General features: G+C 39.1%; 1 protein-coding gene across 2 annotated transcripts in view; it reads left to right on the top strand.

Annotated features, from left to right (window-relative positions):
* The window catches only part of LOC147136524 (ephrin type-A receptor 6-like), a 142,252-nt gene that overhangs the window by 49,378 nt on the left and 71,845 nt on the right, over window positions 1–21,029 (top strand). For both annotated transcript variants that reach the window (XM_086051083.1, XM_086051084.1), the window contains one exon: window positions 12,886–13,549. In XM_086051083.1, the coding sequence (XP_085907209.1) occupies window positions 12,886–13,549 (664 nt within the window). The remainder of the gene's footprint in view (window positions 1–12,885; window positions 13,550–21,029) is intronic.

The following is a 21,029-nucleotide window of genomic DNA, read 5'->3' as shown; positions in this document are numbered from 1 at the left end:
TCTGCCAGGACGTCCGGTGAGGCGTAGCGCTGTCTGCCAAATTAAACACCTTAAGATAGACTTGCCCCGGCACAAAAATGAAGATGTGTCAGTTTTTACGCAGCGCGCACATTCACCGTCTACAAAAGTAGGGCTCTCTGAGTCACGTTCTTGCTGTTGCTTCCTTTTGAGTGGACCGGCAGTAACCAAATGACTTGGCATCGTTTTTGCCCTTAGTATATTTTGTCACTTTTAGCCTCTCACATATCTTGACAATTTTACTAGGATGTAACACAATTTATTACCTTTGTATTCCCTAATTCCACTTGCACATTGCATACATCTGCCTGTTGCAGTCTCCCAAATCTAGTGTAACTTTTAATTGACACTTTGTAAATAGTATATATCCACCAGATTTTTCAGTACATCTCCATTTCTCTTTCTCGCCCCAAATTACTTTTTCATTTGTTTTCATCTAAGTTATTCTCTCGTGAACCCTTTAAAAAAAACTTTTGTTCTCATACCTCATTTTCTGTTTTGTTTTTTTCTGCCAGGAAGCAATTTATACAAATATAAAGCACATACTTGCTGAGAACTTTTGATTAGGTAAACTGCCACCTAAAAACAACAGCTTTCTCTCCGTAAAGTGGCAATATTCAAAGTTTTGAAAGAAATGAAGACTACATTTTACAACAACGGCAAGTTTCAAAATGCAAAAGCAAGTTCGTGCAGTTATTGCAGTTAGAACAATTACTGCACAATGTTTTTATATTCTGTCTGTTCCCATATAACACAATGTTGCATGCAGACACTTCTCCCACATCTGTAAGACCTGAGACTCTCTTACTTTTGAGTATCGACTTAAAATGATCCTCTTCAGCAGAATCCCCGAGGTCCCCCCTTTCCTCTGTGTGCTCGTCTTTCTCCATGCGAGGTCCGCAGTAACCCATATCAGGGTTATGGGGGTGATTACATCATGTAGGTCGTGGTGACAGCCAGCCAGAGTATTGAGGAAAAAGCAAGGAGAGGCCACTGCCTCCATGATTAAGCTGTCAGCCCTCTCCCCTCCTCACTCATCCACTATCCACGGATTTAGCATTAATATTTAAGGCATCAAGGTGAGAGGGCCTGAGGGAAGGTGTGAAGATCTTGGGAGGTAAAATAGTTTAAATCCCCTTCTCTTCCTGGGACCTGGCAAGAGGAAGTCAATCCCCACCATATTAGACACAGCCTGCTATCAGGGCAGTTGAGTAAGCCACCTTGTAGCTGCCTGCCGGGGATGTAGCAGTGGTAGCTTGACATATAAACTGTGGCTCACCATTTCAAGTGTATGAACATCTTAGATTATTATATTATTTTCATTAGTTAACAATAATAATTATAATAGGGCGCATGGTGCTCGACTGGTTAGCAAGTCCGCCTCACAGTGCAGAAGTCGGGGATTCGAATCCAGCCCCGGTCTTCCTGTGTGGAGTTTGCATGTTCTCCCCATGCCTGGGTGGGTTTTCTCCGGGTGCTCCGATTTCCTCCCACATTCCCAAAACATGCATGGTAGTTTAATTGAACACTCTGGATTGTCCCTAGGTATGATTGTGAGTGTGAATGTTGCAAAGTGGGTGCGAATGATTCGGTGAATGAATCTTTTGAATGGTTCGTTTTCATTAACTGATTCTAATGAGAGTTCACGGAAAGAACTGTTATGCCCATCACTAACACATGCACACACCAGCACACACACACACACACACACGCCCACACACACACTAGCCACACTAGTTTTTTATTTAGGTATTCTTTCTCACGCAAGAAGGTAGTCTAAAAATGTGGGTGTGAAAGGGGTGATATGCAGTTTTAAAATTGTTAGCAAGATTGAAATGTAGCTTCATGTCACCATTTTCTTCAAGGAGAAAAATGCTGAGCCCCTTTTTACAGTATCTACTTCAAGGTTATCTTGCATATGGGTGATTTTAGTCGAACCCTCATATTTGTTCACTGCATCACCGCCTGTGTCTATTAGGCATAAATCCAGTAAAGAGTGAAAAATGATAAATATATATTTCGAAATGGGTGATTTCTCTCCCAGACTGGAGATAAATGTCACAAAATTAGTAGGCAAGAGCAGTGTCAATTAGTTATTTCTGTCACAGCAGATCTTTCAAGGACTTACACACTGAAAACCACATATACGAATTTCGTAATTTTGTAGCAAATGAGGCATATGACTCGAATCGCGGGCTTTCTCACCATAATCAGAGCTATGATGAATAGTGAAGAAGCTCAGGGCGAATGAAGGAAGGACTGAGTGAGGTGAAGGCAGAGAGGTCTGATCTGGCGTCTGCATGGAGCCACATTAAGTACCAGTCCGAATGGGCAAACACTCTGCTGAAATATGCATGAGTCATTTCCCATGTGCTGGGTGGGTAAATTGTGAGGAGGGAGAGGGCAGGCCGTTGGCCAATTCCAAAGCGCCTTGTTTTAGAAATGCCGTCATTAATAGATTGAATTAGTCTTTATGCAAGCAAATGCCTACAAATGACATATTGGTACGTTGTTTTGGGAAAATATCAGGCCTTGGATTTGTTATCCAGTTGCGTGAATTGTAACTCTTTCCACATGACAGGACTCATTTATTTAAGAAAAGCTTTGCAAGTACCGGTAAGTGTATGCAAGGTAGAAAAGTGGTACAGAAAGAAGTTCCATGAGGCAAGTTCAGGGGAAACAGTAGGTCAAATTGATTGGATGTTATTTCTGCAAAGGCAGTTTCCCCAAGAAAGTCTTTTTATCCCAATGTTTAACCGACCCGCATCTTATCTCAAAGCACTTTCTGCGCACCTGATACGATTACTGAGTGAGAGTTTAGTTCTTTGTAGGAGACTGACATAGTTTACCTATGGCATATTGTGTGGGAATGAAAAGAGGAATAATCTGGAAACACTCAGCTTCTCCCCAATAGAGGCTTTGAAAAAGGTAGAATGATTTAGCATGGCAGTGTTCATCCCAGTGACCTCTGCCATAACTGGGCTTAAGCAGTAGCGGGGGATTCCTTAATTGGCTTGTTTCTTTTCAGGGACACACCGGGGCTGAGAGCTAATGTGCTCCCATTGGGCAGCTCGCTGACAGCTTTTTGGGCTAACCCTCACCATGTGAGGAGTACAGTGGAGGTGAGAGGGAGGTACTGGAAGGAGTAAATGATTGGCTTTTTTTTGTCTAGGTTTGACAAAGTCGCAGCCCTCCACCAATCCAAAAACTTCGAACAATCGCTGACCGACATGAAAGCAAAAACCACACTGGTTCAATACTTGATATTATAGCAGGTCCTTTAAATGGAATCTTCTGGGAGGTTTTTTTTTTTTTTTTTTTTTTTTTTTTTCAGAAAAATCTTTAATAATCAAAAATCTATAATAATCAGAAAAATAGCTTTTATAGGGCACTCATTGAAATACTAGGAAATTTAAAAAAAGAACTTTAGAGTGTTATTGGGGGCCATAAACAGAGTTAGAATACATCTAAAAAAAAAAAAAAGACTAATATTAATAATTAATTAATGTATAATTCCGATCACAGTCTTGTGATCTGTGATGTGGGGTGATCTCTTCTGGATGGTTGAGTGAGGAACAAATAGTTCTTGACCTCACTGAGGTACAAGAGGTTTTCAAAGGATGAAGAAATTACCAAAAAATAGTCACTTGCCCTATAAAGGCTTAGTTGTAATCGATTCCTCCTCCGTCTCTTAATCACTGCCAAAGACAAATGTATTTGTCTTTTCACAGTCCAGCCATTCAATCCCAGCAATTTATTATTATTATTATTATTATTATTATTATTATTTAAATTTTTCAAACATTAAGGAAAAATAGGGTCTGAAAATGTCTGGCAGTGAATGAATTCAATAAAAAGACAAACTGTAATGAAATTATTCAAAACAAGTTTATCTGACACAAAATACAAGAAATGGGTCATTTAAAATCAAGCTTTGAATATCTTTTCAGTCTTCCCTCAGTTGCTATCTTTGCTATCTGAAACATCTTGTCATGTTTCACAGATTAAGTGTGGTTGATTCAAACAGGATTTGTCTCTGCCGCCGCCTATATCGTCGAGTAATAGCCTTGCACCTAGCAGAGCAATCACAGTGCTCCATCAAGCTCTGACACATCCATTTGTCTCACTCTTTGTGGTCCGAGAGAAAACCAAAGGAAGATACTGGCACGCCATGACTTTTATTGTATTTTGATTTCTTAAGAGAACATAATGCTCAATCTTCACCTGTTGTATCGTTTTAACGCACACATTTCAGGCCACCAGCAAAAAGGAGTTTGATGAAAATGCAACCTGACACTTTCAAATGGGAGAGGAAAAATGGAAATACTGCAAAGCAAGATTGATCGGTGTAATGTTGACATTTTATACCTGCTGATCAATGTGATCAATAAAAAGCAAGCTTGTGGACACGTTACACCATCACTCGCAGTCGCTGTTAGTCTGTTAGTCATCAATGTGTAATTTTGATTTAACTCATTCAATACGCAAGACATGTATATTTGTCTTTTCACAGCTCAGCTATTTAATCCCAGGAATTTATGTATATTTTTTTCAATATTTTTTCAAACATTTGGGTAAAAGAGGGTCTATAAATGTCTGGTAGTGAGTTCATAATCACAGAAATATGTCATTTTAAATGTATTCTGAAATTTTAAAAACATGTAGACTTATTTCAAAATTAAAACCAATACTGTACATGCATTGTTTAAACCAGGGATTGGCAACTGGCAGCCGGCTATTTTTTCTTTTTTTACAAACCATAAAATTCTTCCAAAAATGCAGATGAACATTCAGTATCATTTTTTCATTTTTCCATGAAAAACGTGGAGTAAATGGAGAAAAAAAATCCTGTGAAAAACCCAAATATTAAAAAATATTGGGGGAAAAAATCTGCAATTATGCAACATCACGGGTGCCGAACTGCGGCTGAGCATCGACTGTAATTTAAGTATGTTGTAATATCACCTTTGACCACAAAATGGCTTATAAGGCTTATTTACACTTACACTTACAATAATACTGTCCTATACTACTTTATAGGTAGGCCTAATAATTTTGGACGGATTTAGAATTATATGAAAGACAAACCATTTTATGAGTGAGCTGAATTTTGTGGGGAAAAAAAATGCACAAAAGTAGTTCTTACAATAAATGTTGATTTGCTGTTCAACAGTTATGTGCCATCCTTGAATGGTAATTTTCTTGCAAAAGAGCTCTTTGCACTGGAAAAGAAACCACCGTATGTGGTCATTTTGTTGTTTGTTTCAAACCCTTTGTTGTTGTGTTAGGATAGTGTAACTGTGAAACATGCATTGAGAAATGTATTATGAAAATAATAAATATATTAACTCCTTGTGGATCCTGCCCTACACAAGAAAGAGGGCTTAGATATTTGGGGTCAGAGCATGGAGCCTGTTCGAGGGATACGATTTCACTGGGGTCGAACGATTAGTCTGGCAAGCTTTCTAAAATGCACTTAACATATTATATAGTCAGAAGATGCTGAAAGCTGCGCTTTACCACTTGCTCTCTCTGGCTATGTGTCTTCTGCTCCCTCTGGCCTAATTGATCGAACAGACCAGACAATCCCATATTGTCTGCACTCATTTCCAGTCAAGCTAGTTTAGACACTGCACACTGGAGTCAGGTGGCTTTGGGCAGAAAAGACGTCTCGCCTGATTTCACCAGAAAGACAGACGGGCACATATGAGCCATTGACAGATATATCACTGATTTAGGGCCCGCAAGAAGATTTTTTTTTTTTTTTTCCCTCATCAGCAGGTGCCTTTTTGTCAGAAGAAGAAAACACATTTGTTAAAAATGAGTACAAATCTATCTGACCAGTTAATATAAAACTCTGGTACATTGGCCTAAAGAACAATAGGGGTTGCTGGTTTCAATCTCTGTGTAGTTAAAGGACTCAACAAGTCCTTGAAGATACGTTCCAATGGGAATTTTCTCACTGTGCGATATTGTCAGTGTTATGCTTTTATTGCCATTTGAGTACACTTTAAGTCCCTAGAACCAAGTGTATTTGATTTAATAGATCCCTCCATCCACTTTAGCGCGCTTTAAAGATGGTCTGCGCTGGTAAAATCTGTCAAAGTGCCTACTTGGTTTAAACCACTTAGCGAAGCACCAATGGGGGCAGCTATTAACAAAGCAGCTTGGAAGAGACAATCACAACAAAGAGTAGGTTTTCTAGCTAACTGCTCTACAACTAAGTATAATGAGAAAAATCTCAGAAAGCATGTAAAAGTGCTTCATATTTTTGAACAGTTTTTCATCCTATGATTGAATTTCTGGTGTGTGTGCTTGTTTTTCTTCAGTATCGATTTTTACCTTTGCTTTAAATTGAATTCCAAGTACTCTTGACTAACTGTAAAACCACAATACTTAAGCTAATCCCTTCTTAAAGCTTCTCAGCCTTTTTACAATTTTGTTATCTTCTAAAAGTGTTTGTTTTTTCTTGTAATTATTTCATCGAAAGAACACTTTGGCTTTTCACACACTGACAGTCTTGCAGTCTTTGGTTTCCTTCGATGTCTATTTATCTTTGACTCTCTGTGCTGCTCATCTGTCACTTCCACATCGTTCTTTTCTTTGTTTTCATTCCATCTCTAGCCTTCTCTCTGACAGCCTCTTCTCAACAGTGAGTGGCAGGTGGCAAAAACACAAAGACAGTACGCTGTGGGGTTTGCTTGTGTTGTCCTTTCAAAGCAACGCTGTAGTCAAGTGCACACTGAAGATAGTGTATATAATGAGCTGACCCTTATACAAGGCCACACTGCATCTTTAAAGATAAACATTGAATTGTGGGCTTTGAAAAGAGAACGCTACAATTAGAAAAATTGTAACAATAAATTCAGCTAGAATGGTCATGGTTTTTTTTTTTTATTTATCCCTACTGTCTTATTTTAGAATGTGTGTAGCATAACGAGTAGAACAGTTTTAACTATAAATATAATTTTGTGTCCAATTAAATTAAAATGATTAAGGTTTTAGAGGAGATGAGAGAGAATGAGAACGCAATGACCTTTCCAACGCTTTAGGAAGCTGAAGTTGTCTTCATCATTGACGCTGGTGTTTGACTGCACTTGCGAGTTACAAAAGCTGATTTGAAGATCTACTGTACATAAACGCTTTTTAAAGGTCTGCTGCAGGGTACAGTTGCTACGGGAAGTAGTCTCATATCAGTTTTTCTTATTTCTTTAAATGCCAACACCATTAACATTCACAAAAAGCCCCAAGGAACCTTTTAATAAGAAACATGGATCCCTTTTTGTTTGGAATATAAAAAAAGGATAACTCAACTTTTAATTAATGTTCTATATTGACTGTGTGTATTTGTGCTGCATGCTTTCCTCTACCTGGGAGGCCTGGTATTATCTCAACTTTATATTTCCACCAGCTCGTCAAGTGTGTGCGTGAGTGCGTGTACTGTATGTGCATTTCACCAACTGTGTGCAGCCATCACTTTGATCTCACATCAGTCAGAGGATGCTGAGCACACATTGACGTTATTGCCTCTGCATTTCTGGCAAAAATAGATACGTAAAAGAACGAGCCCTTCCTTCTCATTTCCCCACGCATATTTTGTCAAAGCTGGTAGTGGTCTGGCATTGGGCAGGGCGAAAGGTCTCTTGTCTGTATCCTCAGATGAGAAGTCACTCAGTTAGAGTGGAGATGAATGGCTGGTCACCATTTAGGCAAATGAGAGCAAGAATGGTGACAAGAATTAAATTTAACCACTCGGGAGTGTTTTGAAAGAATGGAATGAATTCAGTGATTTAACATGTATGACTTTTTTCAGTGGCATTTGTGACTATTTTTCTTGCATTTCTTACATTATCTTAAGAACAAATGCTCGCTCTTTCGATGTGCACGCACTCACTGCTAGCAACACTAAAATCCAAACTAAAATGTTTTCACAGCTGAGTAATATGTACTGTGCTTCTCAGTCTTTGCATGTGATTTCAGTAATTATCTTCACGCGTGTCCATTATTAAGGCTATTAAAAAACATTTTAATCCGTGATTGTTTTGTTCCTGTCTTGTTAAAGCTTTTTTTTTTTTTTTCCTGTTACCTGCACACCCATCATGCCACCCCCGAAGTCCCCGGCAAGCATCCCCGCTTTTTTTAAGTCCTCCAAAGCTATAACATATTTTTTTATCCTTTCTGGATAATATTGTAGCATGTTAACAGAGCACTAAATGCCATAATTATTGAGTATGATGACTTGTTTTAATCAAGTGAAGAACACAGACACAAGGTTAATTAAGCATTTTCTTTGTCAAGCAAAGTCGCGACGCCAATGTTAACTACGAAAGGGTACCTTGCTTTTGCTGTTATACTCCACAGCAATTTGTCACAAATGTGACGCTGCAAGGCCAATTAACATTGAGTGGAATAGTTTTGCTATGTAGGAATCAATAACATCTTGATAGTTGGTCTTGCTCATTGCTCTCGGCTGGTGACACATACTCAGCAGTTACTGGCCTTCTGGTTTCTTTTCTTGTCTCTGTATGAAACCAAGACTCAGACAAAGAGGCACCCGCGGGACACAGTTCAAATAACAGTCTTTACTCAAGAGTCATGCACTGGAAGGCCGTTGGCAGGAACAACCCAAAACATAAAAGGACAGACAAAATAAATCCACCCAAAATTGGATAAAGAATCTAACCTGGGAGCCGAAAGACATCTGCTTTTCTTATCGTGTCTCATATCCGAGCACCGTGGTATATTTGCTTCATTTCCGTAGGTTTAACACCACATCAAAACCTGGTTGGAGTGAAAAAAAAAGACTTTTTCTTGGTCAGTTTAGTGTATTCAATTGGAATACTGTAAGTGACATACACCGAAGGGAAAAAAAAAAATCACTTAATATCAGCTCGATATATATGTTCAACCTCAGTGGCCCTTAAAGGGTCATACGTTCTGAACTCTATCTTCAGTGCCCTTTGGAGGATGGCTGAGGCCTTGACCAACCAGGTGTCACTTTTGTGAGAACACTCTTGAGATCACCATGGTGATGACTGATGGCTGCTCTGGCTCCACCCTGCTGGCTAGCCATTTACGGTGATGGATGTTGGAATGAGAGGAGCGCAGGGTCTTTTGGATTTCATTTGCTCGCCGCTGTTCACTTGCCATTATTGATTTAGGGGTGCACTGGTAATAGGTAGTGGGACACCGCTTGTGTGTGCGTGCGGGCGCGTGTGTGTGTTCTAAAGAGAAAGTGATGTATTGATAAGCACTATCCCTAAATGCTATATCATCATCACATTTTAAACAACAGGCATAATCATTTTACTCCCGTTGTGGATGTTTCCTTCATAGCAGATTTATTTATTTATTATTATTTTTTTCATTTGCAGTGTATTTCGGATGTGGATCAAAATCTGACAGTCAAGGGCCATTAAGGGCCGGCTTGAGTGTGAACTCTGCTCCACCATTGCACTATTCTTTGAGCCTAACTTGTTTGGTGTCAAAAATCATTTACATCTTTTAATGCAAAAAATTCTTCTGAGTTTAAAAAGGAGGAAAAACAGAAATCTGGCAAACACAGAGGACTCTATTTTCATGAGTGGCATAAATCCGGCGGGGCATGTGCCACATTTCTGCTTGAAAATAGGTTCGTTGGTAGTTTTGCAGATGAGCACAGGCCGGTGGATCAGCAAGAGGGCGGGCTGCACTGCTATGGGAGGGGCCACAGCTGACCTCAATCACGGCCAATTAAAGTGGTTCCTTTTATTCTTTTTAAATGCTTTCAACTCTAATGGGAACAGACTTCAAGTAATGATTCTTTTAATAATCAATCAACAAGTCGATTATTTTTTAGGATTAATCGATGAATCTGATTTTTTTTTTAAATTGCATTTATACCCTTTATTATAAAACAGCACATTTCAAATTGGCAGTACATAAAAGAGCATGCATGAACATCCCAGAGCTCTTAAAGTATTCAAATATTATTTTTATTTTTTTTAATCACATTTTCCAGCAAAATGTGTTGTTTCTGCAGTTTACAGCCCGCTAATTGCAGACAAAGCTTTACGCAAAGTTTTTAACAGCGCATTTGATTTTACACGTGTCGTCTTTGGTTTTCCCTGAACAGATTTCAGAGAGGGTGCCATTCGATTCATACAATCCATTCATCTGTGATGCATGTTACAAAGAAGTAGTGGATCCTCTTTTTTAACATATGAATGCTTTTCATCTCTACCACCTATCAGGTACAAGGTCACAGGGAAACAAGAGCCTGTCTCTACTGACAGTGGGTGAGAGGCGCATATCGGCTACAACAGGTCATCAATCTACCACACAGAAACTATTCACATGTGGAGAGTGCCACCAGGGACTTGTGAAACCCGTGACAAAAGTCTCACTTTGGGCCCCTCCATGCCAATGCTACAAATTCAATATACTGTTTCCTCGGGCACCGCTCAGTCATGGGCCCTTATGATCATTATCTTATGACGTATTTGCTAAAAAACAGTTTGAAAAACCTGTTGGGATCCTGAATTATATTGCAAAATATTTGGTTCATTTTTTTCTTTTGAACATGAGTAGAGGATTTTTTTTTTTTTTTGTATTTTTACCAAAAAATACATGACATTTTGTAACATGAAATTCAGCCCCTCGGGACATTTGCAGTGATTATGATAGCAAACGATAGCAAAATATCACTCTGAACTTAAAGATCCATTGTGAAGGTTGTCGACTCACATACACACACACACTTATTGTTTTGCTCATAAAGTCACAGTTGACATCAAGTTCCCCAATGAGTGCACACTCTTCATCCATCTCCCTAATGCCTATTACTGTACCAGTATGTGTGGGTGGGTGTTTCCCTGGGTGTGCGTTCTAAAGGTGAAAGTTTTTCATCCATCAGGGAGGGAGACCAGCGTTGAATTAAAAATATCTCAATTGCAGTGACAGTCACAACACGCACACACCCCCACACACATCAGTGGGTACATGTGTATAGCAAAGACAAAGACTGAGTGAAGAAAGCTTCAGGTCGACACATGAGTTATGGGAAAAGAGGGATGAGGTAGACGAGAGAAACTGATGGATTAGAAAAGAAAAAAACATAAACCAAGACAAACCCACAAACATCTACAATTATATTTTGATAATTCAAATATAGTGAGGTATCTTGAATCTACAATCATTCTGCTCTTCCGTGATCAGACAAGACAAAACAATGATAATAATAAGCCGTGGTTTGGAATGCATTTGAAAATCCAAGGTCATACATTTTCGCAAGGTCATACTGTACATTCGTGTGAATACTGGCAACAGTACTGATCATATTTTGTGCACATGTATGGGGTGAAACTAACAGCAATCATCACTCGGCCAGTCATGGCTATTTCTTATATCAACATATATGTGCTCAATCAAGGAATATGAAATATGAAAAACAGGTTATCGGTTTTATACATGCTTATGAATAGATTTCAATGTATACTTTTTTGTGTATTAACACAAATTCATGTTCTGAAGTTTTAAGGACATACATATTAGGTCAGGGTTTTTACAAGAATATTTATGTGAAGTACCTTCCGGATGAAAAATAGGGTGAAGAGGGCAGAGAACCATACTGTCTAACAAATGTCTTTTTTTATTAAAGACTGCTGTCTAATAATAAGAATGACTTGAGTTTTATAAGATACTAGATGATATCCTCAATCCCCCTCTGACACAGCCGTGATGCGCTATAATAAACTATTCTAAGGGAGAGTCGCTAAGGGCTCTGTCTGACATTGCTACATTGCTTTTTGGTTTGGGGGAAGGGGTTCACTGGCTTGCTCAGTTGTCCTTCAGCAACCGCTGGAGAACACCTTTTTTATTTCCACACTTAGCTTAGCTGTTATTATCATGCCAATGACCTGCATTGATTTGAGCAAATAAAAACTTATGAATTATTGCAAAGATGAGCGACAGGATCAACTGCTATCACGTGCTCCTTTATCTGTTTTCAATTGCATAATTGATGGAGAGTTTCAGCAAAGCAAAAAGACAGATGAAAAATATTCTCCAAATTCTATCGATACGTGTTTTTGATTATTAAATTGTACAAGGTTCATGTTACATATATTGAGTTCTTACTGTATATGCACTCTGTGTATTATAAGCTGCCCATTTACCTGTGTTTTTTAATGTCTGTTCATATGCTATTGACTGACTCACGTTCCTTAAATACACAGCACCAATTTGGCCTACTTGACTTAAAAGTACAGTTTAACTACAAACTGCCCATAGTTTGGAGTTAATGGGAATACAGTACATACAGTACTGCTGCTCCAGCTGCTCGTGACGAATAGTGTTACAGCTGTTATGTTTGTGCATGGGCAGTTTTCAGCAGTTCCAGATAAGGTCAACTAAAATTACATGTTGTTGGATGATTGATGAAGGGAATATGATCTAATCTAATAATGACTATCCCTGGCGGCGGACAGGATCCTTCCGTCTCCAAAATATGACTTTTCAGGAAACAAAAAAAAAATGTCTAAGACAGCAAGCCATTTTCAGCGCTTTATATTGGTCATTAGTTTGTAAAAATAACAAATCCACATCACCACTGACTGCTTATATAGATTTGTAAAAAAATTAATAAAGAATGAACTCGACCAAATTTCGAAATAGAAGGTTTCAGGGCCGCCAATAACGATGTGCAAAGGCAAATATTTCCCAACAGTCTAAATTTGTGTCTTACACTTATCAATGAAATCATCAGATCGTCGGAGCGCTTGTCAACGTTTGTTAATCCCATATGACATTAGGATGTTTTGCATTTAAAATCAAGTCATTTCAATTGTTGCATTCTTTTCTTCTGTCCAAATCATATTCTCTCCATAGTGGGATGCCATCACAGAGATGGACGAGCACAATCGGCCCATCCATACCTTTCAGGTGTGCAACGTGATGGAGCCCAACCAGAACAACTGGCTTCGATCCAACTGGATTTCCCGACAAGCAGCCCAAAAAATCTATGTGGAGCTTCGTTTCACCCTACGCGACTGCAACTCCATCCCTTGGGTGTCTGGCACGTGCAAGGAGACCTTCAACCTCTTCTATCATGAGACTGACGAGGCGCACGGCGTAAAATTCAAACCTGCTCACTACACCAAGATCGACACCATTGCCGCGGACGAGAGCTTCACTCAGATGGATCTCGGAGACCGCATTCTGAAGCTCAACACTGAGGTGCGTGAGGTGGGACCCATGACCAAGAATGGCTTCTATCTTGCATTCCAGGACATTGGGGCCTGCATTGCTTTGGTCTCGGTCAGAGTCTACTACAAGAAATGCCCGTTCACACTGAGAAACCTGGCCTCGTTTCCAGACACTGTGCCTCGTGTGGACTCATCCTCATTGGTGGAGGTGAGGGGGGCATGTATTGACCATGCTGAAGAAAGGGACACACCCAAGCTCTTCTGTGGAGCTGATGGTGACTGGTTAGTCCCCCTTGGAAGATGTGTCTGCAGTGTTGGGTATGAGGAGGTCGCCGGCTCCTGCAGTGGTAAGTTTATTACCCTTCTTGTCATAAAGAAAAAAAAATATATATACTGTATTGCTAATCAACTCTCAGTATTCGTATACATTGTAGGTTAGGCTCCAGCACACCTGCGAACCTAGTAAGGATTAGCTGTATAGAAAATTGGTTGTCATGTGATCAATCAAGCAGTATAGTATCAAACCCTGTCCAGACAGTTAACTAGAACGCCCAGGGGTTTTTACAACGTTTTTTTGCAACAACTATTGAACGACAAATCAGGGTGATATTTGACAAACAACTCTGCTGGCTACAAGTAGATGACTTTAATTTGTAAATTGGCCATTCCCTGCCAAAATAGCAGGTGATATGGCGGGGTGACATCGTTAAATGTAAAGCATAAGTAGTCAAATGACCGCCTTCTGGGCGTCTTGTGTACATTCTATGAGGCCTCAGCAATTTAGGCAATTAGATGAATAGTGTGGCCCAATGACATAGCCAGATGGCTATACTGTATATCCATCCACTTAATACAATATTTAAAAGAAAGCTATGAAAGTCATTGGATATGTGGGATTATTTCTATGTAGGTAAACAGTTTTTCTTTACCTTTAGATTTGTTTTGCTTTGTTTTTGTTTCACAACTCGTTGCCTTCTGCTGCTTCTTAACGCCCTTGCTTATTTTTTTCTGTCTGCCTGTTACTGCTTGCTTTTTGGCCTCTTGAGATTAAGATGAGAGCTAATGTAATCTGGACACTGTGCAGTGTTGATACTATGCGATAGAGATCTTTACTGGGATCTATCTCTATCTCTCTCTATCTATCTCTCTCTCTCTCTCTCTCTCTCTCTCTATCTATCTATCCATCAATCTCTCTCTATCTATCTATTAATCTCTCTCTATCCCTCTCTATCTATCAATCTCTCTCTTTCTATCTATCTCTCTCTTTCTATCTATCTCTATCTCTCTCTATCTATCTATCTCGCTAACCATATATCGCTATCCATCTATCTATCTAAATCTAATGCATTATTATTATTATCTTTTTATCTAGCTAGCTAGCTAGCTAGCGATCCACAGTATCTGTCTGTCTGTCTGACTACTGTATAATCAGATTTTAAATATTGTCTGTGTAGTGACTGTGGATTTGCAGTGTGTTTGTTTTCTCTTGGGTTGAATGGGCTTCTTTGTGTGGGTGTGATCGGGCATCTGCACTGTGCATGCCACCTGCTACTGCAGGGGCTACGTTTCTGTTGGAAATTACCCACACTGACTTGGTAGCAGTTTGAACCACAGCTGTCTGATATGATTTTTGGATTAACCCTGGCACAAAAGAGACACATTCATCAAGGCCTTCTGAGAGTTTTTCGTCAAAGTTGCCAAAATCACATTTGATGCGGTGTAGTTGCACATCATTATAAATAACTCAAAATATATTAACAAACCTTTGTCATCCTGATTTGGATAAGAACCAGACTTCTACATCTTGATCTGGATCACGATCAAAAAACAACCCATTTGTTTTTGGGTTATGCCAAAACTCATTTCTTCTTACCCTGTCTTGTATTGCACAGTCCATTGTTCATATTGTTAAGTGTAGACCATCATCGAGTATCAAATTTGTTGGCCCAAATGTAAAACAAATTACAAGCTATATATGCTTCGTGGTTATTTGTAAAATGTGTTTAACCAGATGTGCTTCTACAGTTCTCTGTGATTAATCATATGGCACTGGTTGCAGTGTTCACAAAGCAGCATTGCAATAAACACATCGTGGGTTGAAAGTGCTGCTAGGTCGGAAAAATTTGCACATGCGTACAATAGCTGCGTCTCAGAAAAGGGTAAGGGTATTGAGGGTAAAGCAGATGGTGTTCAGTTTGTGTTTGAGTTGTGTTGTCATGCGTGTTGTTGATTCTACAGATGATAATGTAATGTGGTGTATCTCCACCATCTGCGTTTTATCATTCTTGACTTTATTACATGAACACAATATTGTACTCTACAATCAACCTCAACGATCATTTATCTGTAGAATGCATATCTGCAGAAAAATATATTGACTTTTAAAATATTGTGCTGCGACATCTACAGTAATGAGTGACGGCAGCAGGATTAGATACACGATGCAGTTACGTACCTCAATTGCTGTACCCTGCACTATGCCTTCTATCCAGCTCCTGTCAGTCAATGAGCAACGCATTTGGGAAGCTATGTTAGCTGATGGCATCGTTCCACAAGCTCAGCAACTGAATTTAAAGCTGTTTGCTGCTGCCTTTTAAGGCTGGCAGTACTGAAGCAGGGAGACAAATGTCAATATTTCAGATATGTTTAAAAAAAACCTCATTCTTTTGATGTTTATGCTTAAGAAGCAAAACTACGGGTTTGTCAATTCAAATTGAAATAATGAACTAGTATAATATACTACAATATGTCATCCACGATCTATTCTGTTGAATAGTGAGGGATACCAATATATTTTCTGTTTGTGAACAAGCAAACAATGTTTTAAGTATGATGCTTCCAAATATGCGTTGACTATTAAAACAATATTTTTTCTTTTAAATCGCTGTAACATTGCTCTTGCAGCAGTGTTTTGTGAAAATGTGTTCCCATTTGATGTAGGATAATGCCATTTAGTAATTGCTATGCTGTAATGGAGCAAGTAAAATGGTGGAAAACGACTGATAATTGTTTCCTTTTAAAATGCTTCCCCATTATCAGCTAATCTCCACTCATCTAATCGAGGTTACAATAAGTAATGTGAATGTCAGATGGATACACATGCTTCGGGGATAACATTTTATCTACGATGATGCAATTTATTATGACGCATTACTGCCCTCCATTAGGCCTTCATTCATTCATTTCAACTTAGCGCTGTATATAGTGCTAGATGTGTTCATTTGCTCACTATTTTGATATTGCTATGTTAAGACTTGCTGTTAGGTCCCTAAAAGGGAAGTCAACTCAAACAAACAACAACAAAAAAAAACTTTTTTTTTTTTTCAAGAATATGTTCTATGCAAGTCCACTAGCTGAAGCAAGGCATTCTGATAAATATTACGTTTGTTGAATAAGAGTTAATCAACCCGTTTTTAGCCATTTCTGGGGTCGGCTATTTTGTCACTTCTTTCGACTAAAAATGATATCACAACTGCTCAGGCCTCAGGTAACGACCAATCACGGCTCACCTGTTTTCTGAAGCTGAGCGGTGATTGGTCGTTACTAGGGGTGGATTTTGCTGCTTAACTTATGTTGCACAAACGCACCCTTAATCAGAATGCCGTTTTTCAAGTAGTGGGCATGCTGGCAACAGATTCTTGACCGACACTTTACATGCCAAAGAGATTTGGGAAAACAGGTAGAATTGACAGCATGGAGACAGTCGGGTCACAGATCTGTCAATATGTTGAACCTCCTGATGAGAAGTGCCTCACACACACGCACACGCACACCCCCACACACATACTCTCAGTAAGGAGTGACACAAAGGTACATTATATCATCCATATATATGTCAAATCAACCTTCAGCAAAAAGAAGATCAACATAAAAAGCGTCCAAAGTAATTCAACATAAAACTTAGAAATAAAACAACAACTATCTCTTGGCTGTTATATAATGCCCATTCTGGAAAACAAACAAAGTGGGGGGAGCAAAAGAGATGTTTACTCGCAGGTCACACTGCAGGGACACTCACACGGTGACATTTTCCGAAGGAACATCTTCAGTTAAACAACCGTGGCCCTTCAGACTTAATTAGCAGTGAGGAAGAGTTGATGATTGTATATTATCAGGTAGCAGACAAACCACCCTCTCCATGCTGCATATAAACACACTCACAGTTTTGCATTTATTTTTTCTTTATCCCGACGCTTTTTATTCCCTCAGATTTTCTCTGCCTCTCCATTCATTCCAAACATTATTAAATGAGAGTATTTGTCATCACACATGGGTACATTTGTAAATTACCAGTCATTTAGTGGAGGTTTAGAAATTACCCTCCTACTTTCATAAATGCAAATCATACAGTATGACAGAATTTGAATGCAAGGCTTTTTTGTTTGTTGTCTCTGCAGTGACTGCATTAGCATTTGCTTCTGCTGCCGATGACAAAGAATGTAATTGAGAGCTCTTTGATTGTGTGTACAGTATTTCCCCTGACTTGTCATTCAGCTCGGCGTACCAACCCGGCTACTCTGATGCGGCTTCAGTAATGGCCCATGTAAATAGCTGGGAGCATATCTTCGACGAGAGAGGGAGCACTGCCGTTAAAAGACAACATCGTTAAGTCACTCTGGCTGTTTGCATTTGACAAAAGCATCAAGAGACTGAGTGTACTTTAGTTAGTTTGCTGTAGACAGCACCCTGGTGTTACGCAGTGGTGGTTGAGTATTCTGATGATGTATGTGGCAGCACTTTTAATCAGTCATCAATGCCAAAACATCACATGTAAAATTAGTACATTTAAAAAAAAATTTTTTTAAAAAGCATCCAAAAGTATAAGTTCTGGTTTTAGATGATGGATCGATGCTATAAAATGTGTACATAGCTCATGCAAGTATATGGGCAGGAGAAACGTGAGTCACAGTGCAATTGGAGGAATGCATGCCAAACGAGCTAATAAAATGCCATCTGAATTAAAATCCCAGCCAGTTGTATTTTTTTTAAGTTGTGGGTCTTTTTACTGCACCATTGGATTAATGAAACATCCACAAAAGAAGTGAGACTGCAAAGTAAAAGTACCTTTGCGTCGTAAAGGCTTTGAATCCAAATATATCAATAAAAAGACCGGTGCATAAATGCATAAATTGAGTAAAATGGAAGTGAAGCATTTTTCGACTTGATGTAATCATGACACCTAAGCACTAATCTGCTCAAAACCAATGCAGGTATTTCCGGTATTACAATATTTGTAGTGCAAATATGCAAAAAAAAAAAAAAAAAAAAGAAGCAGCGGTCTATAACACCACTGCACAATAAATATCTTTTCCTGGCCAGCTGTCGTGTATTCTGCCTTTGTTCTGCTTTAAAAGCCTATGCAAATTAGCTAGCTGCCATCATGCCACATAAATAACATTTATTGTTGTAAGCAGTGTTGGAGTTTGGCAAAAGGGCCGCAAACATTTTGTGTAGCTAAAAAATCCAGCAGCGTCTTACAAAAGTATTCATTGAAATGTTTCAAGTGCAGCTATATACCGTCACTTCTTTTATTCTGTATGATGCAATGGCCGTCAACCGGGTTTCTTCTGCATGCAAATCGGCGGCGTTTCTGCGATGTCGTGATGCGCCACAGGCAGATTTACAGTTTTTTTTTTTTATTTTAAAAAAAGTACGTTAATTGGGGATTTGTGGTAATCAGCATCAGGTTCAAACAGAGGTGAGGTAAAAATTGTACAGTATTTTTTTGAGGAAAAGAAAAATATTGTATTTGACTGAGAGCGTTGAGTTTCAATTAGGGCTTTCGTATCAAAGGGAATATTTCTTTAGCTTGAGAAGATATTGCGGATCTAATAATGTGGCTGGTGAGGGTACAGACTTTAAAGCGATCACTTTCAGTTACATTAATTCAGCTTTGTGGTGCTTTAGCATCCACTGTCTATCTTGAAATCAGTCACTTGATGAGCATTAGACGCTCTCATGTTGTCGCTCTTCAAGCTGTAATTGAGAACAAATGTGAAGACTATTTAATTGGGCATGTCAAGCAGGGAGGCGGGTTTGTTGGGCACCTAGAGATCTCTTCATCTTTTTGCATTTTAATTGTTTAAAGAATAAATTATGCAAATTGCCGATTTTGCGAGCCCTAGTTGCGGCGTGAACTTTCCATGACTTCTGCTTGGCTTATTTCTGCCTTCACTGAGAGTTACTTCAAAGCTGAAAAGTGATCAAAGACAGTGGGAAAAATATTCCCCAGCGTAGCAGCACCCTGCATACATACATTTATACAGCTTCTGCCTGTCTCGACATGGCGTACTCTCTCACTCTCGAAACAAAAGCATGTGACGCCTTCTGATGTCTTGCATTTCCCCCCCCCTCCTCAAGGAGAGTCCTGTCAGATGCTGCAACATTTCAACTGATTTCCATCTTCTCTGCTGCATGCGAGCGTGTGTGTGTTCTATTTTAGAACATCGGACTGAATTAGTCATTAAAGTGTATGTGTAGCTCATCGTGGCCCAGATAGAATATCATAGCCCTGAAATGAGGAGAAGACTTGTCATAAATGAAAGCCCACTTTGGGAGCTGAGACAGCTGCTCCGCTGATTAAAAAACGAAGAGAAAAACAGGGGTTGTTTGGGGGTCAGCATCACTGATGACTGGGATTTGTCTCCATGGTAGTTTGCTTCGCTCGCAGATAAAATGTAGACTTGCTCGTGTCAAGTAATTGATATGTTCATGAACATGTTTTCTCTGCCATGTAGAGATGAATGATTTATGGGCAGTCGTCATTAGTAAGAGGTTAGCAACAGCGCCGGGAGGTGCTATCATTGTGACCAAATGGCGTCAAGGCATGCCGATGACCTTTAAGCACACACTTTCATTGATTGCACGGACCTAACTACTCAGTTACTTATGGGGAAAAACTACTTCCTCAGATTTTATTTTCAACTTTTTTTTAATTTAATTAACAGACCTTAAAGTGGAAGTCAACCCAAACATATTTTTTTCAAGAATATGTTCTATGAAGGCCCACTAGTTGAAACACGGCATTCTGATTAATGTGTTCGTGGAATATGAGTTAAGCAGCAATATCCATCACATGAAACTTGTACAAATGCTCAGAGATCACGGCTCAGCTTCAGAAAACAGGAGAGCCGTGATTGAGCCCTGAGTAATTGTGATGTCATTTTCAGTCGACAGAAGTGACAAAAATTGTTTCAACTAATGGGCCTGCATAGATCATATTCTTGAAAAAAATATGTTTGGGTTGACTTTCGCTTTAACATCTTATAGCACATGAATAGAAATACTATAGATTCTTATTGTACACTTTATTTGTTTAAATAATAATAATTGTGTAGATTACCGTAGTATGTGTCAGGATTATTTTATTGTTTACTGATTATTATTATTATATTAATTAGAACTTTTCACATTCATCATTACCATGTTACTATATCAAAGTATTCTACTGCATTGTAGTGACGCCCCGGTTGTCTATTTCAACTTGAGTTAAGTTACCATTAGGTTTCTTTGCCCCTATCGGGGCTCATTTCAAATCATCACTTTTTCATCCAGCCTCTCTGACATCAGTGCCACAAGCCTGTATTGAATCTATTTTCGATTTTATTTCGACAGTCCTCCTGTTTTAAATATTAACATGCTGCAACGGGCCAGGTGGCTTTGGAGTAATGCCACTCTAGTTTTGCCGCAACACAAAACCTCAGCGTTGGAAAGGTGAGTGCAGTGACAAAATGAAGTGGGTTTTTTTGTTTGTTTTTTTCTGTTGTTTTTTTCCGCAAAGTGGACCACACAGTGCTATTTCAGGACTCCATTTAGGATGAAATAGCA

This window comes from Filicampus tigris, chromosome 14 (assembly GCF_054856515.1).
Source record: "Filicampus tigris isolate MCC_2025a chromosome 14, RoL_Ftig_1.0, whole genome shotgun sequence".
Taxonomy (NCBI): Eukaryota; Metazoa; Chordata; class Actinopteri; order Syngnathiformes; family Syngnathidae; genus Filicampus; species Filicampus tigris.
The sequence above is the reverse complement of the archived record's forward strand: the minus strand, read 5'-3'. Positions and strand labels throughout refer to the sequence as shown.